The sequence below is a fragment of the Ambystoma mexicanum genome, chromosome 12 (genome assembly GCF_040938575.1).
Source record: "Ambystoma mexicanum isolate Mex_15411 chromosome 12, UKY_AmexF1_1, whole genome shotgun sequence".
NCBI classification, from domain to species: Eukaryota; Metazoa; Chordata; class Amphibia; order Caudata; family Ambystomatidae; genus Ambystoma; species Ambystoma mexicanum.
The window spans coordinates 424692635-424719365 of record NC_090936.1 but is presented as its reverse complement, the minus strand read 5'-3'; the positions used below and the strand labels follow the sequence as shown (position 1 = coordinate 424719365).

General features: G+C 46.8%; 1 protein-coding gene across 5 annotated transcripts in view; it reads left to right on the top strand.

Annotated features, from left to right (window-relative positions):
• LOC138513604 (sodium- and chloride-dependent GABA transporter 1-like) overlaps nucleotides 1-26731 on the top strand; it is a 619404-nt gene that overhangs the window by 527175 nt on the left and 65498 nt on the right. For all 5 annotated transcript variants that reach the window (XM_069628585.1, XM_069628581.1, XM_069628582.1 and 2 more), the window contains one exon: nucleotides 460-627. In XM_069628585.1, the coding sequence (XP_069484686.1) occupies nucleotides 460-627 (168 nt within the window). The remainder of the gene's footprint in view (nucleotides 1-459; nucleotides 628-26731) is intronic.

The following is a 26731-nucleotide window of genomic DNA, read 5'->3' as shown; positions in this document are numbered from 1 at the left end:
GGTAATGTAGATACGAATACATGGAATCAATTCATATTGAAACCACAAGGATTAACAGTCTTCACATTATCCCTCTCGCTTGTGACGTCACTGCAGTACCACACTTTTAAGTGTCTAATTATCATTATTTCGAGCAAATGGTGAGATTTCTCTATATTTAAAATCGATAACGATGTTACATCTTCTAAACTATGGACCCAGTCACCGTTCATGATGCTGGCATTTAGAGAGGGAATTAAAGCATATCTACCCTATAATAAAAGCCTCCTCGTCCACAATGCAGCCAGGTTCACTGATGCATGTCATGTGAGGAATGGGAGTTAGTGCTCATCTTCTACAGGCATTTCCCGCCTCGCTCTACTCGGGTGATGATCACTGGCTGTCAGGCTGATGACCGGAGCGACTGGCCCCTCCTGCCTGCTCTGCCCACGGTGATGCTTCTCCTTTCTCCTCTCTCAGGGTGTATTCATCTTCAGTGTGGTGGAAATGACCCCGCTTACTCTCGGCAAGTACGTGTATCCGGCCTGGGGCCAGGGCATTGGCTGGCTGATGGCCCTCTCATCCATGGTGCTCATTCCAGGGTACATGGTCTACCTCTTCCTGATCTCCAAGGGGACCGTCCGGCAGGTAAGCGCATCCCAATCTCTGGCATCCTTGGTCTTTTCTATTGGAAAAGTATTTTTTGTGATTCTGTTGTTTTCTCTGTTTTGCTGTTTTCTGTTTCTTTTCCCTTTCTTATTATTTTATTTTATTTATTTTTGCATTTGTAAAGCACACTGCAGCCCCGAGGCATCTTTGTTTTGGTTTTGATAGTATATTTTCTTATCGTCTTCAAGCACTTTAAATCGATCGTTTTTCCGACTGCCATTCTCGCTAATCTAAATATTTATACACAAGGGACCACAAAGCACACGTGTGTGGGAAGCAACCTTTTCTAAACCAATGAGCTTTGTTCCTCATAACCTGCAATTTTGAGGAGCACACTCGCCCGTCCTCAAAGTCAAAGGAGGAGGAACCAAAGTTCTGTGTTCTAAGCACTAAATTTGGATTCAGGAACCAGAGCTAGGCACTTGCTTCTCTTTTTACATGGCCTGCTTGCATCGATTCACCCTCATGTTCTAAGGCCTCTTTGCTGAGATTGACTGCTGCCCTGGTGTTCTTTCGGTGTTAATGGCGCGTGCAGATCCAGGATAGGGCTCTATTACGGTTTAGGTCTACTTGGTCGAAAATATTTGACCTTTCCACATTTGACCGAATTTCTTTTGGTCGTTTTCTGGTTGCAAATGCAGGGGGAGACCACTCGCATTACGTCCCCTATTCCCATACCCAATATATATATTTATTTAAATTTGACCGAATTTTCCTCCCTTAAGAAGAAAAAAAGGTAAACAAATTACAAAAGATCAGAATTTGGAAAATCAATTAGTAAAACACACAAAAAACAATGAAACATGTTTAACGTTGTTCAATTTAGTTTGGTGTCATGTTTTGGGTGTTGAAGAATGATCATTCAAGTGTGGGTGGACATTTGGAAAGCAGGTGTCCTACTTCATTAATCAGAATGGAATTCTCTGGGATAGGAATGGAATCATATGATGCCCACTGAGACTTTGTATAGTCTCTCTACCCTCTTTGAAACAGGTGGCACACCCTTTGCTCGTCCATGCAGAGAGCTGTAATTAAGGACACTTACCTTTCCTAACACAACAAAAACTAAAAATTTCGAATGCTTGTGAGTCTATCCTATGCCTTGCTGGGATTTGGTAATGATGTTTTGAAACAAGTATCAGGTACTCAGCTCAGACCTAAGAGTGGTTCAACATACAACACCTCTCTGCTTGGGCTCCTATCCCTTGAACAAGACGCTAAAAGCCTACACCTTCTGCCCCATGAGAAAGGAGAGACATAACAAAAATCACAGTTTAAATTACTCTGTTCAGTCATTAGAACAGCTACTGCAAATTGATCATCCACACCTGTCGTATGCTTTGTTGGTAGATCACAAAAAGCAGCACCCTGTTACTTCGGTTGTATACGAATTGACCGAGTTACAATTGTCCGAATGACAATTGACCTTTTGCGCAATTGACCGAATTATAAAGGTTAATTAGTACATACATGCGGGGGGGGGGAACCCCGTGCAACCCACCACCCAATCCAAAACCACCACAACCCCCCACCCAAACCCCTTGTATTATTTATAATACGAAACCAACCCACTATATATATAAAAATATAAAAGGTCAATTGTGCAAAAGGTCAAATAGGATCATTAAAATTCAACCAATTAGGTAATTTGGTCAATTATATTCGGTCAATTTGGGTGATAGCGTTACTTCACACTGACAGTGGCAGCGTCCTTGAAATTGTTGTTCATCACAATTTTGGCCACCAACCATTACTACCACAAGACAATGGGCCTCATTACGACCCTGGTGTTAACCATGGCGCTATTAGCGCCATGGTTGACGCCGGTAAATTACCAACTTCGCCATGGTGAATTGGCGGAATTACCGCTCCATTCCAAGGTTGGCGGGGCGGTAACTCCGCATTCAGCATTGGCCCTTCCCCATTCCCATTTTTGCCCCCATAGGGCTCAATGGGAATGGGGAAGGCGCTAATTACGGCACTGTAAATTGCGGTGCCGTAATTAGCTCCTAGGTCCCTTTGCGAGTACATTTTTTAACGCCTGCTAAAAGCAGGCGTTAAAGTGCAACCCGCAAAGGGACCTCGTAATCAGGCGTTAAGGGTTTAACGGCGCCGAAACACCTTTTACGGCGCCGTTAACCCCTTAACGCCTGGGTTGTAATGAGGCCCAATGTATTCTCCTGCGTCTGAGCGAGAAGTATCGATGGAAATCATAGGTTCCACACTCTTTTCTGCCCAGGCAACAATTTTCAGTGGAGCACGGGTCATCCTCTAACTCAATGACTAATCACTGCAAAGTTTGTGGATCTTGCCACTGTGCTTGTGAAAGCAACAGTGTCTTGCCATAGTCGACTGGGATATCGTGCTTATTTGAATGAACGTCAGTTGTTCTACATGAGCTACAGAGAGAGTTCTTCTATGATCAGAGACAATAGCACCAGCAGCACTAAAACATGCTCTCACTGTAGACTAATAAGCCGACACTTAGGATGTTTATGGCCGCACAGACACGTTCTGCTGGACTCACAGACTGCATGAAGAACTAATTCACCATTGTGTCATCTTCCTTGACAAACTGGCATGTTTAGCTAAAATATTCATCCACCATCTGTGTAGCTGTGGGCCTACTACCACTATTAACAACCACTTAGACACTGTGCTGAGGTCGGGACCTGCGGGATGCCACACTAGCCCTTGACCTCACTGACACTCTAGAGTGTTGAGAAACCACACTTGCCTCCCAGCGGGATGGTTGACAAGAAACACTGCTCATGCTGTCTTCCTAGTCATCTTCCACATCCCCCTCCGAAAGGTCTTTTCCGTTTGGGTACACCGGGTCTAGCCCGTCCCCTGGGGTCTTCTCTCCAACTGCCCTCACTTCTACCCAAACTTGGAGACTGGTCAGCAACTCAGGTTTATTAACATTAGTGCTGTAGGGAAGTCCCCTCTCTTGTCATAGGACGCACAGGACATCCTTGCTCATGCTTTTCACAGTCTCTTTGTCAAGATCCATGATTATTACAAATACTTAGCAGTGTCTAAACGTTGTCTGCAACAGTACTTTTATCATTCGGTGACTAAGCTGTTTGCGAGGCAGAAATTAGGTCCGACCGCCTGCCACCAATGTGATGAATCCACTTTCGGGGCACCAGTGGTCCAGGGGTGAGCATCTGTTTCTAAACCATCATTCAGCCCCACATCTCTAGCACGCCAGAAGAGATCTGAACAGATTGGAAACACTAGCAAATTATAAACTCCTTGTCCAATTTTGGTAACATGGATGGAACGGCAGGCTTATCTCTGCAAGGTCATGGATCGTTGGTTAGTTGCAACACAGTGAAAATACAAATATTAGCCAATGATAAAAGGGACTGTCCAGTCAAGTTTGTATAAAAATATCTACTTTATTATTATCACAACTGATAGTTCTAGCACACTATAAAATACAACCCTGTAAAGGAATGCAGAGGCCAGACAGTTTCAAGAAGGAAAGGGAAGATACTGACAGGAAGGTAGTCAGTAAAGTAATTAATCTCAATAGTTCAAGGATACTTGGTTCCAGCACAAAGCGAGCAATTGGTCGTAAAATGCCACTAGGGGTCTTCGGAGAAGGGCCACAGCGACAGAACCACAATGTACCTTATGCTTGTAGAAGTTCTTGATGCTTGACAGGGTCAAGATGGTTTCAGGGTGCTTTTCAGCACCTGCGACAGAGTTCAAGACAGGAGACAGCTGCGGGTATCAGGCGGCAGGCAGTTTGACGAACAAGGCTGGATGGACAGCTGCAGGCTGGCCTGCACAGTGGCTCGTGGTCTGGAATCATTTTCTCAGTGCTGGTTGGCGGGTCTGAAGCACTATTTAAAGCGTCTTGGATGGCGTTAGCAACTGCAGCGTAACAACAATCAGCGGTGCAGTTGCAGCTCTAGTGCCTCGGCTGGCTCGAAAATGTCCTTTAAGACAGACATTGGTAGATTCTTGTCGATGCACTCCTCCCAGCTTCTTCACCTGGCTAGTGTTGTCATATAAAGCGGACGGCTCAAAGCTGAGGAGAGTGTTGCAGGCAGCTGCCTTGCCCTTAGTTTGGTTCAGAAACTCAACCAACCTATGAAGCTTGCTGCAGAGCATAGCAGGGCACACTGTGTGCTGGCTGGGTTCCGGTTCTGGAGCTGCTGGAGGGTTCTCTGGATTCAGTATCTCCCTCTGTTCCCTGGGAGATGTTTAGGGTAGGGATATTGCTTCCCTCTTGGATGTCCTGGCCTTCCTACACTGGCGGACGATGTAAGGCAGACCGTACCTTCAGTCAGGTTCCAATGCTGAGTTTCTCTTGCTACTGCTGCAAAGTCTTCAGATGGTCTGCCCAAAAGAGGGGCTTGACCCTCTTTTAAAGCCAAATGGGCCCCAGTGATTGGTGTAGACTAGGCCCACCTTAATGAACCAATCCTGGGTCCCCACCAACAATCTCCTGTATGCATGAGGTCATAACCAGAGTGCTTAGCAACAGAAAAGGTGAAGGGGTGAAAACATGTAATACTAAGTCCCAGCCATCTTCCTGTCTGTTGTGGATCAAATAGTCTCTCTGGTTAATTGAGCTCTCTGTTGTTTCTGTTTAAAGAGGCAGGTCTCCCGTAAAGCTGTGGCGAGAAAAGACGTTTTGTCTCCATCAATCCACATACTCGTACCTTCTGAATGGGGTCCCCCCGCGGGGCTTGCCTACTGTAAACACATAGTCCCAGACATGACAGGTCACTGCCCTTTATACTGAGAGCCGGGAGCTGGCTTCAGGTTTACACACTGCATATCAAAGGTTGTTGGGGTTTTCCTGTCTTTTGTTAAACTCTGAAGCCAGGCCCCATGTGGGCCTGTTGGAGGTATACTCTATTAGTATGTTAATTATGTTAAGTGCTGCCACCATCTGCAGTGCTTACACAAATCGACCGGGTGGATCCATGGAGCCTTTGATAGTTAATTTGGTTGGACATGGCCTGAGGAAGGTTTTGCCTGCCCCTTTCTGAGATGCCTTGATGTACTCTTGACTGTCAATTCCAACTAAACATGACAGGGGGGATGGCGCATGTTGGCTGTGTCCACCCAGAGTACACAGGCCAATGTTTATGTCGTGCGATAGGCATAGGAAAAAGTGTGCAGATTAGCCCCACACATTTTCCCGAAGTTCATCTACCATCATTCAATTACTTTTACAATTTCAAAAATCCAAGGCAAGCTCACACCCACTGTGCGGATGGTTGAATTCCTCACAGCATTACATCGATTTTTCTAGAGCCTGGAATTCACTATTCGGCGGGGAGACCCCAGACCTATATAAGATGTGTGTTGCTGGAACCTGAGCGGTGCGCAGGCTCAAATGTGAATTTTTAACCCGAGCAGGCAGCCATATTGCCATTAATTCACTGAGCGACTGTAATAACAAGCCAATGGCCCTCATTACGACCCAGGCGGTAAGGGGTTTACGCCGGCGTAAACATCGCCGACCCTTACCGCCTGAGTACGAGTTCCCTTAGCGCCATGGCGGATTTAACACCTGCTTTTAGCAGGTGTTAAAATCCATGGCGCTAAGGGACCTTGTTGTTAATTACGCCACCGTAATTTACGGTGGCGTAATTAACGCCTTCCCCACTCCCATTATGCCCTATGGGGCAAAAATGGGAATGGGGAAGGGTAAATGGGGATTGGGGACTTACCGCCCCGCCAAGGTCGGAATGGGGCGGTAAGTCCGCCAACCACCATGGCGGAGTTGGCAACTTAGCGCCATGGACCATGGTGCTAATAGCGCCATGGTCCTCCGCCAAGGTCCTAATGAGGCCCAATGTCTTGAGTGAAAAGGTGCTTCATTTGACGTCAGCCCATTTACCTCTTGCCCCGGCATTGCGTCAGTATGATCTCCTGCCCACGGAGGGTGGAGCCTCTGCATATGTCATCCTTATGGTTTATAATGCAATTTCCTTTGCAGTTTTATTTGCTCATTTTTTCCAAAGATTCAGGATTCCATTTGCCGAAAACGAGCCTTGATATATTGGAGCAGAGAGTGTCAGCGCATCTAGGGCTGAAGGGTAACAAGCCTTCCATCTGTGTCTACCTGGGATCACAGAGGCAGGCTCTCAATATGCAGCACTTAGCTTTGGTTTATGTGCAGTACAAATGTGTGGCTTCTAATATGATCTTGAGCAGTGCATACTAAATTACTTTTCATAGCTCCTTGCCCTTTTGCGCTCGTAGGAATGAACGTGTTGTAATTTCGACCACTTAAGGCGATGCAGTGACTAGAATGCAGATTTCGTCAATGCATGCTAGAAGTTGCTTGATCAAATCACTTGGCAAATTCCTTTTGACAGTCTCCAGCCAAGGAGAAATTCAAGGGATAAGCGTGTAATTATCCTTCTGCTCTACAAATGCCTCTGCCCCTTATGTCTTCTACTCAGCCTGTGTTTCCATGCAGCCATTGGTCACTATCCCTAGATGCTGCAATGTCCTCTTAGCTGGGAGCAAAATGAAGAACACCCTAATATTGACTTCAAAATGGAGTATGGCCAAGCATCTATTAAGTGCATTGCAAAATCTCACTCTTGACTCTTTCAATGCGTCTCTTTGTAATGTAATGTAATGTGGTCTTGTATAGCGCCCTTCTACCACCTTGGTGACCTTGCTACACGTGGCCTTGCAAGAGAACGGGAGTCAGATGCTAGTTGGATGGATGGAGAGGCCGATGCAAAAATCCTGTGGTGTTAATGGGTGCAGGTTGGGAGTACCTGGTTTCTGAGTGCCTCTCTGAGCCTAGGGGTTTTGCTCTGGCACTTGGGAATGTGTTTTTACTCCTAGGGGAAATCCACCAATCTGGTATTTTGCAGTGATCTTGGCCTGGGTAGGCCACTGATGTGGAGGTGGGGAGTGGTATAGAGCTAAAGCTGTGAGCTCAGTGCTCGATCAATTAAAAGTTGTTGTGGACCGGGGCGCAGTTGTGCCCGAGTAGTATGGCCGCCTGATTGAGAGCTCTGTGCTGGGATAAATCCTAACTCTTAAAACCCCGGGTGGTGCGGCGAACTTCGTGATGAAAAGCTGCCAGCTACCTGCTGCAGCCCTTGTCCAACTGCTGTCTGGCTATCGATCACCAGGAGTGGACTGAGGCAGAGATATCGCCGTCCTGGGAACGACCGGGGAACCTCCCCACATCGATCCGAACTTCGCCTCCAGCAGGGGTGGAAAAGTGCCGAGGTGGCAAGGGCCTGCTGGGGGAGGGGTGCCCACTGGCTGATCTTGAGCGTCTCTCTGCCCCGGTGGGGGGGGGGCACCGAAGTGCGGACGTGGAGCCTCACCCGTCGAGGCGGACCCCTACTCATACCGCCCCAGCGCCCGTCCTGAATTAGAGGCCGGGGGGTCATGCCTCAGACGGAGTGTGAACCCAGGCCAAGACCCTAGCACCAGTGGGAGGTGGGCCGCTGGGCGCCAGTCCAGCGGACACAAACCAACGCCCCCCTCGGTGCCATTCGGGCTCGGCGAGCTATTCATCACTCGGAGGTGAGGCACACTGGACCGTGGGGCTGAGTGGTGTAGCTCTTCATCTGATCTACGCGGCACGCTGCTGCTTCAACTCCTGGGGGGGTGGCGGACGCTGGCCGGTAGTTGAGGCCCCGTCAGGGTGAGTACGAGGCTCCTCACCCTCGCGCCATGCTGCGATCCCCCTCTGGCTCTGTAGGACCCACAGACCACGCTCGCGGTGGGGGCGCTGAGGGGATCCCGCTACCTTGCGCCCTCCTCATTAGTGCGACAAAACACATTTTAGACCATCTCCCTTCCATCTGCAGGTGGAGTGCTGCCATCTGGCCTGGGACGCGGGGAGTTCCAAGACACTGTCACATTCAGTGAGCACACGCTGCACCAGCTCCCTCACTCGCCCGCAGCCCCGGTTCAGACTCGCAGCCTGCTGCACACCTGGAGGGCGCAGCTGCAAATACGAAGTATGTGACCTAAAACTGCATTTCAATGCCCAGTGGACTTTTTGAGAGCTGATATTAACATCTGGCATTTCACTATACATGGGGTTCACAATTCATTCGGGTGCGGGGTGGATCGGCCCGACCAGACGTCACTGTTTCTTTTGCTACTGCTGAAGATCCTGCTTCCCTCCGATCGGCCTTGCACCAGTGGAGGGTTTGCCCCTGAGTCTTCCCCTAAGAACTGCAATGTCTTGATCAGAGCTCTTGGGCCTTCTTCATCACTGCACGGGCCCAGTTGTCTGCAGCTACCTCGCCTCCAGGTCTGACATGCCTCCGTGACTGTACTGAGGACAGAAAAACCAATGCCAGTCATTCCACAGAGGGAATGGAGGAGGACTTCACTCCTCATTACCAGTCAATGAGTAGATCTTCCTAAACCTGTGTTGTCTCATGTGCATCTTTTATGCTACGCACCCTGTTCCCATAGAGGACTGGTGGGATTGCAACCAAAGGAGGCAAGAGAGGGCAAGCTCCACATACTTAGTCCTATCTCTGTTACAACTACTCCTCAGAATACTGCACACATTAATTGGCCTCCCCCTCTTATACTTGTAGGGACACTTATTTATCCCCTGGTGGGCTGACAACTGGGGCCGGACCTGCACATCCCTTCCCCATCGTACAGGGGAGACCACAACCTGCCTGGATCTAGCCTGAGCTGGACCTGCTTGGCTTGAAGATCACTACGGGCTGCCCCCACTGTACCTCTTCACTACTGCAACCACTTACAGGACACTTACACGTGGTCTCTAGACCTCCTGTCCGGATCTGCCCTCCACACACCCCTTCGAATCACACCCAGATCTGTCTACTCTCTCCGAAATACCCGTGAGATTCACTGTCCAGTGTCCTGCCAGTGTCCTGCCAGTGTCCTGCCACTACACTGCAGTCTGAGTTGGATGATTCTACCACTTGTGGATGCCCACTAAAGGTGGGCGGCCTGATTCTGAACAGTACTTGTCGCTCCTTGTGCGCTGTACAGTTTGCTTCCGGTGAAAGCTGCTGGGACCATGACAAAAGGAGCTAACAAAAAGCAGAGCTCCATCAACATGTTTGCGAAAGCGCCACCAAAACCTGCTGAGCTCGCACCTGAACCTGAGCCTACCACGTCGTCGCCTCCCGAGTCCACTGAATCTCAGAAAAAGATGGATTACATGCGTGAGAGATTCACTGCTCTACAAACTGGATGACATGAACGGGACCATATCATCGATCAAAGCCCATATGGAAAACCCAGACACCCGGTTTGCGGAGGTGGAGATGAGGGTTTGAGTGGCCGAGGATGACATTGCAGCACTTCGAGCAGAGGTGACCAAGCTTTCCAGACAGGTTTTGGACGTTAGCATGAAGAACGAAGATCTTGAATTGCGCTCCAGGCGCACCAACCTCTGCATCATCGGGGTCCTGGAGGATAGGATCGACGACCCCATGGAAGACTATACTGAACGTACCCTGCTCACGCAACTGGATTCCCAAAAACTCTCCCCACAATTCACAATAGAGAGAGCCCACCGTGCCCTGACAGCAAAACCAAAGCCGGGTCCACCTCCTCGCCCCATTATTGCAAGAGTTTTAAACTATCGTAATAGAGACTCAATTCTCTGAGCGGCAAGAGCCAAGGGGGAACTTTTCCTTAGCTCCTCCAGGATCCACGTGTATCCTGACTTTTCTGTGTCTGTTCAACAGGAGCGTAAGACGTTCCTGGCTGCTAAGAAGAGGCTGCGAGACCTGGGGGTCAAATACTCAATGCTTTATCCGGCTAAACTCAGGATTGAACACTCAAATCAAGTCTATTTCTTCACCATTCCTGAGGAGGCCTCGAAATTTATCGATGAGCATTTCCCAGGATGACCACACACGCCTCAGCTGCCAGGATCATGCCACTTTGCTCATCAGAAACTGTATAACAATACCTAGTGTAAACCGGAGCTTGTTGGTGGTAGACCCCATAGTCTACAGTCTATTCTGTGATGATGTTTTGCTCAGTTTCACAAATGTGCTCTCTTTACCTGTTATACATTCCCTTCATGCTATGCACCACAAAAATGCCTAGTCTTTTCCCTGTCTCTGAGGCATCGCTGCTCATGACCAGTGCACAGCCCCCCAGGCGATGCTGCTGCTGTTATTGGTTTTGCTAGAAGTTGTTCAGGTTTTTACCCGTCTGATTGGGATAGGGGTGGGGGAGGGGGAGGGTAGGGAGGTGTGTTATGTTGAAAATTGCTTGACATGCAACAGGGAATTAGAGTACTTAAACATGCTCAGCGTCACATATATCGATCGGGTTCCCACTCACATTTTTGCTGAGCCTGTGTCCCTACTTCTAACTCAATATTCTGTTTTACTAATGTTTGCTACCTGTCCCGATGACTGACGACAACCTTGTTTGTATGAGCTGGAATATCAGGGGACTGGGTAATTATGCAAAAATGCAGAAATTACAGCTATATGTTGAGCGATACAGAGTGAAATTGCTCTTCTTACAGATAACCCATGCTTGCACTGGTGGATTAGAGAGGTTCGCTAAATCATGGGCCCCCCAGCGAAATTACACTCACTACTCCACCGAGAATCGTGCAGTCATGATCCTGCTACACAAGAGTCTTAAGTTCCAGCATAAGGTGGTTCATGTAGACCCCCTAGGTCGCTATGTCTTGTTGTTTGGGACCCTGCTAAACAGTGAAGTTGTACTCCTTATCATATATGGCCCCAACGTGGATGATCCCAGATTTTACACGCATCTGGCATCCTTAATTTCCGTGTTCCCCCTTGTCCCTATCCTCTGGTGTGGGAACTTTAACTCTATCTTAGACATAAATCTTGCTAGATCGGGCTCCAAGCCCATCAACTCTCCCAGGCTGCTAAAAACATCATAGAAATCCAGGCCCAGGTGATGGTCTCAGACGCATGGCGGCTGATACATCCAGATTCTCGAGCGTACTCCTTCTATTCCTCAGTACATGATTCACATTCACGGATTGACAGGTGGCATGTATCGGATACCATCACACATATGGCAATCAGAACCATCACACATATGGCAATTCTCCCCAGAACATTCTCTGACCACTCCCCGATAACAATCTCCCTCGGTGGGGGCACAGATAACAATGGGGCCCGATCATGGAGATTGAAATCACATTCCTTATTAGACTTTGCCTTTAAGACGAAGCTGGGGACCGCCATAGACGACTTATTTGCATTGATCACTGGTTCAGTCTGCACGCAAGCTACCCTTTGGGAATCATTCAAAGTCTACCCAAGGGGCATAGCAATCTCCAAGGAGTCCAGGATTCTTAGAGTAATCCGGAGCGACATTGCAAAGAGTGAATCTCGACTCTCCTCCCTTGAGACCCAATGCACCTCCTCACAGTCTCCCGTTGCCCTCTCTGATATCGACACAGAACTAGATATATTTTGATCCCATGCGGACCAGGAAAGGAAGTTCCTAGATGACCCCCATTCAGCTGGCAAGTACAGGGAGGGGGAACGCCCTGGTCATGTCTTAGCTAGGCTTCTTAGCCAAGAGTCCGGCTCACCCCACATTCGGGCTAAAGAGAGGACTGATGGCACCCTAGCCCTATCATCGCAAGCAATTAATGCAGAATTCCGCTCATTCTACGAATTCCTCTATTCCAATGTTGACAGTATCCCTGCTGTGGATGTCGAGGCATACTTGGACAGTCTCCCACTTTCTGTCCTTTCTACCAAGACTAGGGACTCCCTAGATAGACCAAATACATCTGAAGAAATACCCAAGGCCGTTGATTCCCTGGCCTTTGGAAAAGCCCCTGGTTCCAACGGCCTCCCTGTCGAATTTTATAAGCAATATAAAGCCTGCCTGGTCCCCCAATTGTATGCGTTGTGGGAGCAATCATGTGAGTTGGGCATTCCCTCCTTCCCCCCGTGAAACTATAATCTCTGTGCTACTCAAACCAGGCAAACCCCCCACTCAATGTGGCTCATATCGGCCCCTCTCCCTCATCAATTGTGATGTCAAGATCTATGATAGTGTTGGCTCTGAGACTGGCCCCGTACATGTCTTACATCATACACCCAGACCAGGCAGGGTTTATCCCCGGGCACTCTACCTCCCTTAATTTGCATCAACTATTCAATATTCTCGCCCGGATTGACCCGAACATACAGGAAGTGGTGGCCACCCGTGAAATGCAGAAAGCATTTGACTCTGTCTCCTGGAGCTACCTCTGGCGAGTGCTTGAGAAAAGCAACTTTGGGCCCCTCTTTCAGTCCAGGTTCAAACCTATTTATTCTTATCCAGTGGCCAGAGTCCGCACTGAGGACAGGTGTTCAACCCTCTTCCCAATTGCCAGGGGTACGAGGCAGGGTTGTCCCTTCTCAACCCTGATTTTTGTCATAGCCATCGAGCCCCTAGCTGACAGGATACGTCAAATGCATGAACATAGAGTTCTGATACTGTCTGGCTCTCCTGAGTTCATCTCCCTATATGCTGATGACACCCTGCTTTTCATTCGTTCTCCTGCGGACAACCTTGGCCCTATCCTGGACGATGTCATCCACTTTGGTGAGATTTCGTGTCTCAAGGTGAATGCTCTAAATGTATCCTGTTTCCACTTACTGAAGTTACTCTCTCCCAGCCCCCTTGGGTTTCACGTGGTCACAGACCGAGATCACCTATCTCGGAGTGGTGGTTGCTCGCCCATCAAGTCTTCTATAACTGGCCAACTTTGGAAAATACCTGGCTACACTCACCAGGAAATGTACAGGCTGGGCTAAATTACCAATCTCTCTGGTGGGTAAAATCGGTATTCTTAAAATGATCGTACTCCCCCCAACTCCTCTATAAATTCCTTAATATCCCTTTATGGCCTGGCAACAAATTCTTTCAATTTATGACCTGCAATGTAAATAGTTTTCTGTGGCATTCTGGTGTGGTCCGTCTAAAATTAGACACATTAACTGTCCCCATGTCTGGGGTAGTGGCTTTGGCGCCCCTAACTTTGAAAGAAATTGGCTGGTTGCTCAGGCACAATACGCCTCGCACTGGTTTATACTTACAGACTCTCCACTACATAGTAGGCTAGAGCGTCTTGCTATAGAGGGCCGCAATGTTCGCTCTTTAGTCCTCCCTCTCAACGTGCCAAGTTCGAGCCCCATGACCCCGTAGGCTCCACATCATTGGATTTAACTAAACTGTGGAAACTGGCCAATGTCTCACATCCCTTTCACTGCAACCTTCCCCTCTGGAACTTCCTCCCGGAGGCTCCCTGCATACCCCCGGCCGCGGTACGTCTCTGGGCTATATGGGCTTCGAGACTGTCCGAGATATCTTTAACCAAGATAACTTCCTTGAAAGGCCAGATCTACCTACATCCCTGCGTAGGAAACCCTCCCATTGGCTCCAATATACAGGCCTCTACCCGGACTTTCCCGCAATTCCTCCAGATGATCCTATACTAGCTGAAATCCTGAACACCACATCCTTTAAGGGGAGGGTCTCCAGATTATATGCCCTACTGCAGTCCAAGGCCATCCCCCCCTTTGACAAACTCAGACGTACCTGGGGAGAGGATCTAGAAATCGAAATAACTGATCAATGTTGGGGCCGTATGGGCGCCCATATCCATGATATATCATTCAATTCCTGCTTTAAATTGATCCAATTTAAAGTACTCCACAGGTTCCATTATACCCCGATCAGATTGCACTATATGTCAAAGGATCACCCCCACCCCAGGTGCCCCAGATGTGGCTCAGATGATGTAAATACATACATATGATGTGGTCTTTTCTACGCCTTTCTCAGTTCTGGCCCATCCCCACTGACATGTCTCTTTCATGAACTCCCTAGGCTTGGTTGTGACGCCAAGAAACTAGCAGGGCTATGTATGCTACTAGCAGTTCTTTTTATCCTGCAGTGCTGGCTCCACCATGGGGACCCCACACATGCTCAATGGCTTTGAGCCGTAACTTGGGCTTCAGACACAGAGGAGGCCTGGGCGGACCAGCAACCACTAGTGTCGCAACCCAGAAATATTTGGACTCCATTCCGTTCCTATATCTCCTCTATATCGGCTGACACCGATGATGACCCTGATGATCTCTCCTCCCCAACTCCCATAATCACTTGAGTGATACACCTCGATTGCCGCTGCAATATGTGAGCTCTGATCGTTGTATTACTTGCTGGTCCCCTACCTCTCTGTATAAACCATTTTCACACTTTGTATGTTGATTTTATATTTGCCTACTAATTGTAAGTTACTCACTCTCTTGTTGTACTCTCAAGCACAATAAACAAAGTAAAAAAAAAAGTTGTTGTGGAGGCAGAAGGGCCTTTAAGGTGGCCGTTCGGAAGGATTTGTGAATGTAGTGTAAGTTGATAAGAGATGGTAAACGGGGGTGTTACTATTGGTAAAAGGGGGAAGACACATTGAGGGAATTTCAAAGTTACTGGCGAACTCTAGGACACCATCCAAAGGAATGGCAACTGACATCATCCAGGGGACCTTGCAGGTTCCACCCCCCCATTTATGTTGGTGCTCATTTGATCTTATTCCGGTTTTGTGGATTCTCACTACAGTGAGTCCATTGTCCAGATGGTCTTTGTTGGTGAGTCACTTGATTCTTCCAGTTAAGACAATCATTTTCAGTATCCATCCTTGGCTCGAGGTTACCAGGAGTAGGCGTATGGTAGTTGGGAGGGGGACTGGTTGGACAACAGCTTTGTGCTGTGTTTAGTAAAATAGCCAGACTTAAATCCGTTTTGCAAAGATGATGTGCTCTTCTTCTGTGCAAAGGCATTTCGTCAATGAACTCCAGAACTCAGAAGGGAGGAAGAAGACAGATCCTCTGTGTCATTTAGAGTTGAAGGTATGCTCCGTTAGTAAGGAATTGTTGCTAGGTCAAGTGTTCTAGAGCTCTGTAGTGGAGGAATTTACCTGCCCTGAAAGGTCTGGTGGACAACGTGAAGGGTTTTAAAATGGATTCTCCGTTTTATTGAAAGCCAATGAAGTTTCCGGAGGGCAGGTGTGATGTGTTTGCATATTTGCAATCTAAACAGCAGCCTGGCTGACATATTCGGAGCTCTTTTAAGTCTGTTGGATAGGAATTCTGGGAGTCTGTTGGAATAGACTGATCTTGAGAGTACATGTGCAATATCTGCACTTGGTTCTGTGTGCGAAAGTCAAGAAGGACATGATGCATCAGATACTGCGGAGCTGGAAGAAACAACTTCTCACAATGGCATTAACCACAGGCTCCAGTGTGATAATACTGTCCAACATGATACCCAGATTTCTGACTGTAGGCATGGGAAAGGGGCAGGAATGCATTACGTCCCGCCAGAGCAACAGATTGAACATGGATGGTGTAGTGTCCAGCAAATCTGAAGTTCTGTTTTTGCTGGGTTGAATTTGATTCTGTTTTGGTCACTCAAGCAACCACACGTGCATGTCAGTAGCTGAGGTCCAGTGTGGTTATTGTAGAATAATTTGTGAATTTGTAAGTGATCTTTGTATTACCTGTATCGTTGAAGCATGTGAGTTATTGATAAGTTACAGAAGAGGCCTTGTGTAGATATAAAAAGGGTAGTGAAAGATGGGCGGATCCTTGGGCTATCCCAGATGTCAATATACAGAGCTGCGACTTAAAAAGGGGCATGAGTATTGTTTCTGTCCTTCCGGGCAGGAAAGGAGCAATCCAATGTGTTTTATAAGGAGCGGTTTGACAAAGGCTGCTTTGAAGGTGGGAGGGACAAGTCCCTGCTAGAGGGAGCTGTAGAGAAGGGTTAGGATGGCAGGTGCTGGTTCAGGTTGTTATCAGTTTGTAGATTTTAGGGGGTTTTGCTGGGCCTTTGGAGATTCTGATGCTTAGCTGGAGTTTACAATGGAGGGGAAATTCTGGACAATGTAAGGCTGAAAATCTGTTAATTTCAGGGTAGTAGGTTCTGTGGGAAGAGTTTCTTTTGTTGGTAACATGTGTTGGTCCTTTGCTATCCAGGTGATCTTGGGGTTGTTGAAATTGGTTGCCTAAGTGTGTTGCATTGGAGTCACAGAGGTCATGTGTAGGTGTTGGTAGGGCATTGCAAACCTCAGGGTTTTTCAGTTCCTCAATGATTTTCAAGACTTACTTCTGACCTTTTTCCAGTGACTCAATGCCATCAAAGGCCCAATCAGGCAAGCCGATAAGTGAAGCCGACCCGTCTCCCAAAGCCTGATTCTATGTCCCCTGTCTGTACCTGTCTGGGCCAAGGAGGGCCTGAAGGGTCTCCTACCCCGCTTCAAACTATGTCAAAGCCTCTAGACTAATTACTACTTCTCCATGTTATTGTATCCATGGACATCTATGCACTCTTCAGATCTTTAAGTGAATTCTGGCTGAACTCCTACATTAACCTCTCTTGAACCTTTTACTGTGCCATGACACTCTACCTTCCTTGCCGCAACTAACCCTCATCTTCTCACACTGCATTGTGCCTCCTTTTAAAAAAAAACGATTTTAGATGTCTCTACTTCTTCATCTGTGAATGCATTGTGCCTCCTAAAAACGATTTTAGGTGTGTTTATTTTTTCATCTGTGAACCTCCTGCATTGTGCCTCTTTAAAAAAAAAAGATTTTGGGTGTGTTAATTCTATTCCTTTCTGGTTTGCATTTATGCCCTTGTGACTACTTATTCTATGCCACCTGGTGAGTTTAGCTAGAACAGTGCTGCGCAGCCGCTCTTCTTTCATTCCTGGTCTAACCTCTGCCGCCCCTATGGCACTCTCAATCCCTGCTATTTTCTCTAACTCCTACACTATTGTCGAACTGGAAATTAAATTGTGCCTCCTATTATAACGATTTGTATGTATATTGGCCTACGCCAAGTTGCTTAATATTGTACGCAAATAACTCTCTACGGCAACGTCTTGACCTTAGAAATGGATGGAAGCCGCCATCTTGAATCAAGCCTCCATTTTAGGTTAGAGCCGCCATTTTGGGGTTTTTGTACAAAGTCACCCTGTAATCTAAAATGGCCGTCTTGTGTGCCCTTGTTCTTGCCTTAACCTCTCCAACCTCAGTAGGAGAGTTAATGTCCAACCTGCCTTCAGGCTAAATGTTAGGGTCATGTAGACCTTGTCCTTTGTTTACCTCGGGAGCAGGGGATTACTTGAATTAGCAATGTTAAACTACAAGTATACAAGAACAGTAATGCTATCCGAATATAATATGTGAAACATTTGTTTGGTCTGTATTAAAACAGCATGTAAAGAATGTAAATGTTAAATTAAAGAATAATGGAGTGTGTTAGTAAATGTATTCAAAAGTAAACCGCAAGCACAAGATATGTAAATTAGAAAAGTGAACCTGGCGCGACCCTAGCCCCGTGTATGATTAACCTGTAAGAGGGCTGGACATCATTTTACAAATTGTATAAATGCGTCGATGTCCAGCTAGGAAATTCTGTTCTCTGCTCACATTGAACCCTGCTGGTGGTCTCTGTGATGTATTGACGGCCAAATAGCTCTTTGTGTACTTTGTTGAATACTGTTCAGTTTTGTAATAAAGATTCTGGGAATCTTTACAAGCCCGTGTCGGTGTATTTTCCTTTGCTTGGTGTAACAGCCGTAATATTGTATTTTTTCTGATTCCACAGAAGGCGCCCGAATAGGGACCCTCAAGATTGACTTTGTCTCGTTGAAGGTTGGCTCGGCTATCGGACCGGGATCGGACAGTGCCAACAGAAACGGCCACTCTAGACGAGAAGCGAATTCCTCGATGAAACTGCACGATCCGATCCCTGGACGGTGAGCTGTAGCCCGAGACGACGTCTTGACGATGGTCCATATATTTTAGGTGGGTAAATTTGCCGAAAATCACCAGACACGTGAGTCCTTAGCATTGTGCTTAGTAACCCGATCGGGCCTCCCAGTCCTTTGGTCAGGTGAATCGTGCCCTGATTCTTAATCTAACCCTGACAATTTGAATTTGGAGCATTGTACTCGCGAGCACAATTATTTAACCAGGTAACACCAGAACTTTGATATGCCTGGGAAATTGTCTGCCTGCTTTAGGGCATTATTCCGCAGCGACAGACAATCTTTGGAAGATAGCCGTCCCGCACCACAGGAGGGGTCGCCGGCATGTACTATGTACTGTAAGAAAGGCTTTGGTAGTATAGCATTTAATGACATTTAACACAGACAAGCCAGACATAATTCTAATCTTCGGTGGCCAACCAATGGTAGTTTTGAAATCCCTCGTATAGAATATTTAGAGTCTGTATTAGTAAAAAAAAAGGCTAGACCTGCAGCGTTTGACGCGTTGCACAGTTGGAAAACAGAAGCTTTGCAGCAACAAAAGAGTAGAGAGAAACACATGCGTAGACATATGACAAGTGTCGAAAAGGCACGGTTATATGATCAAAATAAACAATTGGAGTCATTTAGGAACACGGACAGGGCATTTCAATTAGGCATTCAGAAAATCTACCCTTCAAAAGATTTTCATATGTCAGATGAATTTATTAATAAACATTTGCATGAACGAAGGCCCGATGCCTCCGCGCCACCTCCATACGTCCCTCCTCCTGGCGCTTTGCCCCTTCCTGTTGTAGTTCCCCCTCCTATAGTTCCTCCGGTCCTCCCTGCTGTTCTTCCTGTTGTTCTTCCAGCCGTTACCCCTTTGCCTGCCCCCTTGCCTTCACCTGTTGTTATTCAGAATGTGCCTACTCTTCCTCTTCCAAGTGATTCTGCATTGCTTGTAGTAGACCAGGGAGCAAGACCAAGGGTTGTGACTCGTAATACTGTGTCCCTAGATAAAAAGAGTGAATTGATCGCTTGGGCTAAACATTGTATGGAGAAGGGTGAACAGGCTGATGTTTTTTCCACACTCGAAAATTTAAAAGATATTCCTGAGAAAAATGTTTTTATCGAAGGATTAGGGACTCATTTGAATATAATGAGGAATAGACTAAATGATGTAGATTTCCCACAAGGGTTACGGAATTTGAGCGCCTTAGCGTTGTCCAGAGATACTGCGAAGAAGGTATATGAGCATGTTGAGAGGATTTTTGAGTATAGGAAGGAGTTGGAAGAGTTACAGAATGAGGAAGTAGATGGTGGTAGTTTAGGTATTATGTACTTACAGAAACGGTTTTCTCCTCGTCGAGAATTAAAAGGAGAGGAAGCACACATTTTTATAAAGGACGCGATAAGATGGATTTCGGATATGTCGATAACTCCAGATGAAGTATATGACACATATAGTCAGTATACGTTAGAAATGCAAAAGAAAGTGATACAGGTGATGGTAGAGCACCTACAGAATGAGTGTGTAAGAAAAAAGATTTGTTGTCCCGCAGAATTGTTGAATGTTTATAAGAGAGCTTTTTCGATTGATACTTCTTCGACTGCCTTAGCGCTTGATTTGGCTCTGTTGCTTAGTAAGCGTTCGGATCTGCCTACTTCTCAGTTGCCTATGAGAGAGGTCCCTCCGACATTTGTCCCGAAAGTTGAGATTGCAGCCGATGCTGGACGAGGAATAGTCGCCGGAGAAATTCCTGCACATTACGTTTCACAGTTTGTTCACGTCCCGTTTTCAAGACAGGAAGTGAACACCATAAAGCAATCTATTCCCGATATAAGAAAGAATCCGACCGGATTCTATAAAGAAATACAGTCGTCAGTATTCACTTTAAGTGATATTGACCTATTATTTCCCGTACTCCTGCCAGTTGATTTGTGGAAACAGATTAGGACTATAGATGACATACCTGGGTTGGGAGATATATGGGATAACATGATTAGGCTAGACAGAGAAAGACCAGCTGGCAAAAGACCACCTCAAGTGATATTAACCTTGCCTGATAGAATTATTGTAAAATTGAAAACTATGGTTCCAGAAAAAAGTATCATTTGGGACAAGCTTACGGCCTGTGTCCAAGGAAAGTCTGAGGGTGCTACCGATTTCTTCAATCGGTTCGAGCAGGTATTCTCAGATTTCAGTGGCCAAGACTTAGGCACAGAGTCAGGGAAAAGGTTATTTGTCGACAAATTTGTACGTGGATTGCTGCTTGACATCCAGTTACAGATTATGTCTTCTGAAAGCGCTTGGCAGGCGAAGTCCCAATCAGAAGTACTGCATATGGCTCAGTACTATGAAAATCATGTAAATACTGAAAAGGAAAAACTTGAGAAAAAAAAGGGTGACCTGAAAACTAAAGTTTTATTACAGCAGATTGTTAGAAACCCTAGAGGGGGTAATCAATTTAGAGGTCAGTACATTCCACAGGGAAGTGCGCCCTTGGCTCCGGTAACCATTACCCAGTGTGCCTATTGCCGGCAGGAAGGCCACTGGCGCGCATAATGTCCGACCTTACAGCAAAAGTCATTTGGTAACATGGGTAGACGATCCAGAGGTCGCCCATGTGCAGGGGGCCCTGGCAGAGGTCAGTTTACACCAGAATCACAGCAACCTCCTTCACAAGATAAGCAAGTTTCGAATGTGGATAATAGAAACATTTTTGATCACCCATCTGCCGCGTACCTCTCTGAAGAGCTTCCTTTTGATAATATTATGTTTCGCTAGGATTGCTCGAAGCAGGATTTGGAACCTACGCCTATTCCCGTTCATCAGAAAGGCCCCTACATTGAGATGGCGGTGGGAAATAGGAAGCATCTTTTTTTAGTAGATACGGGAGCACAGAAATGTTCCATTGATCATTCACGGGTTACAAATATTCCCCTGTCAGGGCAATCCAACGTTTCCGTAGGGTTTTCAGGCACACCTGCAGTTTGTCCGGTCTCTTTGCCGGTACCGATAACACTGGGTCCCTTCACGGAACAGTGTCCATTTCTACTTACCACAAACTGTGGGGAGAACTTGCTGGGGCTAAATTTGTTGAAGGCATTGCATGCAGTAATACATTGTTCTCCGGACGGAATTCGGCTAACAATTTCACCTCAGCAATCACTCGCCTCTCAGTTTTTGACTCAACCTTTACCGCCAGAATTTGGTAATGTTCCAGAATGCTTATGAGCAATTGATGATAATGATGTGGGCATTCTTCAAATTGAACCTGTTAAATTATTTTGAAACATGGAGTAAAATTGCCTCGCATCTCGCAATACAAGATCTCAGTTGAAGGCGAACAAGCTTTGAAATGTATAGTTTCTGATTTTGTACATCGTGGAGTAATTGAGGAGATTACGGGTAGTATATGTAACAGCCCTATTTTGCCAGTATACAAAAAAGGTGATAATACGATTCCCTTTCCTTTTATAATTGACTTACGCGCTATTAACAAAATTGTGGCTCCTCAATTTCCTATCGTACTTGACGTTACAACGATACTAACCATGATTCCGGCTTCTGCCACTCATTTTAGCCTTGTTGATCTTAATAACGCGTTTTTCAGTATTCCCATACACAAGGATAGCAGGTATTTGTTTGCGTTTACCCTAGGTGGACTCTCCTTTACATTCACTCGTGCACCACAAGGGTACACTGAGAGTCCAAGTATTTATAGTAGGGCATTGAAAGAGCAGCTTGATACCCTCGAGTTGCCTACTACTTGCATGTTACTGCAGTACGTAGATGACCTCCTCTTGGCTGCTGATTCTGAGAGCACCTGTAAAGAAGGCACCATGTTGTTGCTTTGTCATCTAGCAAAACATGGCCACAAAGCTTCACTTAAAAAATTCCAATATTGTTGCCAGGAGGTCGCCTATTTAGGCTATCTCCTGTCAAAGGAGGGAAGACTGTTGACACCTGAACGAATAAAGACCATTTCTGGCATGTCTGTCCCAAATACGCAAAAGGAAGTTAGAGCCTTGATAGGTATGGCTTCTTATTGTAGATTGTGGATACCTAACTTTTCGTTAACGATTAAACCAATGCTGGCTTTGACAAAGAAGGGCATTTCTTTGCCATTGCCATGGACTTTGGAACACCAGACAGCATTTGATTTGCTCAAATCCGCGCTGTGTTCAGTCCCGGTTTTAGGAACTCCGAATTATGACAAGGCCTTTGTATTGTTTGTGCATGAACGTGATGGATGTGCTTTGGCTGTGTTAACGCAGGAACACGGAGGGAAGAATAGGCCGTGCGGCTACTATTCCTCCGCCCTTGATCCTGTAGCATGCGCTTTGCCAAGATGTTTGCGCGCTGTTGCTGCTGCTGCTGCGTCTGTAAAACAGAGTGAGGGAATGGTCCTGGGTCATGCGTTAACCCTAATGGTGCCTCACTCTGTAGATATTCTATTGAATAGAACTCAAACACAACACCTCACTTCTGCATGATTGACAAGATATGATCTAATCTTGTTTGCCCCCCACATTCAAATTCAGAGCTTTTGTGTATTGAATCCGGCTGAACTTTTACCTGTCTCGCAAGATACTGTTGATGGTGACGATACGTCACACGATTGCCTTTATATGACAGAACAAGAGACTAAAGGCAGAATCGATCTGAAAGACACGGCTTTGAATAGCCCACAAGGAGAGCTATTTTGTGATGGCTCTTGTTTTAAACTTCCAGACGGTACATCCACGGCTGCTTATGCTGTTACTACTTTCAGCACGGTTGTAGAAACTAAAAGAATTATGCATAACTCTGCACAAGCCACAGAAATTATAGCGTTAACTCGAGCTTGTGAACTTTCTGAAGGGCTTACAGTGAATACATATACTGATAGTCAGTATGCCTTTGGGGTGGCCCACAATTTTGGTAGACTTTGGAAAGAACGAGGTTTCTTGACCTCGCACGGAACGAAAATCCAGCATGGCACTTTAATAGTGCAATTACTTTCAGCACTTGCACTCGCTGTTCAGTTAGCTATCATAAAATGTTCAGCACATCAAAAGGTTACAGATGATGTAGGAAAAGGGAATGCTTTCGCCGATCAGATAACTAAACAGACTGCCACTGATCCCAGTTCAGAAATGTATGCTGTAAAAGAAATTGTAAATGTTTGCACTTTGGGTGAAAGTATCGATGCTGTAAAACATATTCAAGCAGATGCTACCATAGAGGAAACTAAGAGATGGATCGAGGGTGCAGGGAGATTTGATGACGATGGGTGTTGGGTAGACAATATCGAAAGGAAATGGTTACTCCCTGACGCCTACATTACAATGATGGTTATTATGGCTCATGGTCCGACACATGTTTGTGCACGAAAATTCACAAAAATGCTACACAGTGTATGGGCCAATGATAAGATTTTTGTCCAGAACTGCATGGTTTGCTTGCAGCACAATGTAGGAAAAGGTACCTCGACTCCTAGAGGAAGTTTCGCTCCACCTTCTGTCCCGTTTGAGGTTATTCACTTCGATTTTATTGAAATGGAACGGTGTAACAATCTTAAATATGTATTGGTTGTTATTTGTGCCTTTAGTAAGTGGGTTGAGGCCTTCCTGGTTAGAGATGCAACGGCCATAACCACGGCAAAAACTCTGTTGAAAGAGTTTTTTCCTAGGTTTGGGCTGCCGAGAGTCATCTGGTCAGATAATGGGCCACACTTTATTGCCACTGTAATCCTACAAATTTGCAAAGGATTACAGATTGACAAGCGGTTCCATTCAGCTAGACATGCCCAAAGTGCCGGATTAGTGGAAAGGCCCAACGGCATTATAAAGAACAAACTCGCTAAGACATGTGCTCGCACCAAGCTAAAATGGTCGGACGCCTTACCGATCGTGTTACTGTCGATGAGAACAACCCCTCAAACTAAGACTGGGCTCTCTCCCTTTGAGGTGGTAATGGGGAGACCTGCTAATATTTGGGGTATGCCAAAAAGTCGCTCATTACGGGATATAGAAAATGTGCTTCTTTCAGATTACTCTAACCAGTTGACTAAAAATCTGTTTTCAATTTATCACCAGGTGCGAGAGGCATTACCTGTGCACTACAAGGGTCCTGGTCACAGTCTACGACCGGGGGACTGGATCCTCACGAAGGTTTTTGAGAGATCATATTGCCTTGCACCTCGGTGGAGGGGTCCCTACCAAGTCCTGCTAGTCACCCAGACTGCCGTGCGGGTAGCGGGTCGTAAACACTGGATCCATGCGACGCACACCAAACGGATCCCACAGCCCGTGCCATACGATACAGAAGACACAGAATCCCTTCCCACTGCTGTAACTAGAGTGCCTGAAACAGCAACAACCAACAAGGGAGAATCGGAGACCGCTTCAAAATCCACAAGGCCGGACAAAACGACCATCTTGTCTCTGCACTCCCCAACAGTGGAACTTCCGGATCAATCCTTTTCTGATCCCATTTCCGTCCATTTGCCACTTCCAGGAGGAAGTGACGACACTTTGTTCTCACCAGAAACTGCAAAATATAATTTGTGCCCAAGGAAGTAAACATACAGCATGGTCTGATGTCATGATGCCTACCCCCGAGCATCCGGATCAAGCCCATCAGCCCCGGGAACAGGCATCCAGACATTTATAAAAACCCCAGCAGCCCCAGCTAGGGGCTGTCTGGGTTCAGTCCTGGCGCCGTAGGCACCAGGCTCACAATAAAAATCAGTCCTGGCGCCATAGGCGCCAGGCTCATAGACATTACTTACCTCATGCAGACCATGCTGCAAATAAATCCAAGCCAACGTGAGGCCTGGATGGGACTATTTTACTACAGGGACTATTTTTTACTCGGGTGTGGTGCTGGGGAACTTCTTTCCTGGGACTACTTTGAAGGCTATTTAAACCACGCCTGAACAGCAGCACATGCTTCTTGTTATTCTGCATCCAGCAGCGTGACTCTCACCGTGCCTGCAGCCAGCATCCAGTCTTCTGCCACGCCCGCGTGCCTGCAGCCAGCATCCAGTCTTCTGCCAAGCCCGCCTCGAATCCGGAGCTCCTAGAATAGAGAGGACGAAAAGGACAAGGTTAGAAAACAAACTTATTTCAAATTCCTCACCTGATTCAGGATACATTTCATCTCCCGACCTGGAAAGTACATCAGTCCTGCACGTGTCGCTTCGTCAGCTCCAGCACGGCGCCATACTCACCAGTTCTCACAGCATCTTTCGATCCGGCACTGTCTCCATCATTTCTTCGCCGAACTCCGGCATCTAGGGGCACAAGAATAACAAGGTGAGCCAAGGGAATCAACAAAAACCTGTTACCACCATAGACTACCCGATTTACCACCGGCGGTATTATTCTCCATATCCTCATATGCCGCATCTGTAAAGAGAGAGAAAAACAACACGTTAACGCATGCAATAGTTACCAGACAGCGTTGGGTAACACAGACTCTTACCTGAACGCCAGCAGCAGCTACGAGACCTTCTTTTCACGAACTCAGTTGGAACTTAAGGAAGGAAGGGGACAAGAGTGAACATTGGGCACATTGAACTCTTTGAACTTGATACTTACCAATCCCGCCTGGGACTTCAGAGTCAATGCTTACCGGAACTCTCCCAACGCCTTCAAACCAGTGAAGTAACTGGTATCTACGCGCCCCTGCAAGACACGCAGGATGGAGAGCTCATCTTTTACAAACATAAGGTGAGGTTACTAAGGGGATATCGGAGGTGATTAGTGGGGGAGAGCGAGAACAGTTGGGAGGCCATCACTAAAACCCACAGGTGGCTAATCCCTGTCTTCACTTGCAGGAAAATACTTCTTCAGGTCCAGCAGACAAGACTAGGCGGGCCAGTCCAGACAGTCATCTCTGCACTACGCATCACGTTGACGGAGGCAGCAGCTGTCTGGGTCCGATCGACAGCCCTGTGGCGTCCAGGTGAGCGTAACAGAACACGAAGCCTTTCTAAAAATACCCACCCGGGTGTTATGGAAACCTCGGAACCGACCAACTGGCCCAATTATTGGGGGAACTTAGGGCGGAAGTACATGCCACTCACCAAGAGACTAATGCCCTCAGGAGAGAACTGATTGTCTCAAAGGAGCGCACTGATGATCTGGCTAGGCACCTACTGCAAAACCAAGCTGTGCAAAAGCCCCTACCTGGATATGGGGGAAAACCAACCCCCGTTCCATCAAGCTTTCCTGTGCAAGTGGTTTTACCAGGAAATATTCCGTTAGCTCCACCCGAACGCTTTGCTGGGGACCCCAAAAGGTTTGCCGTGTTTATGAACC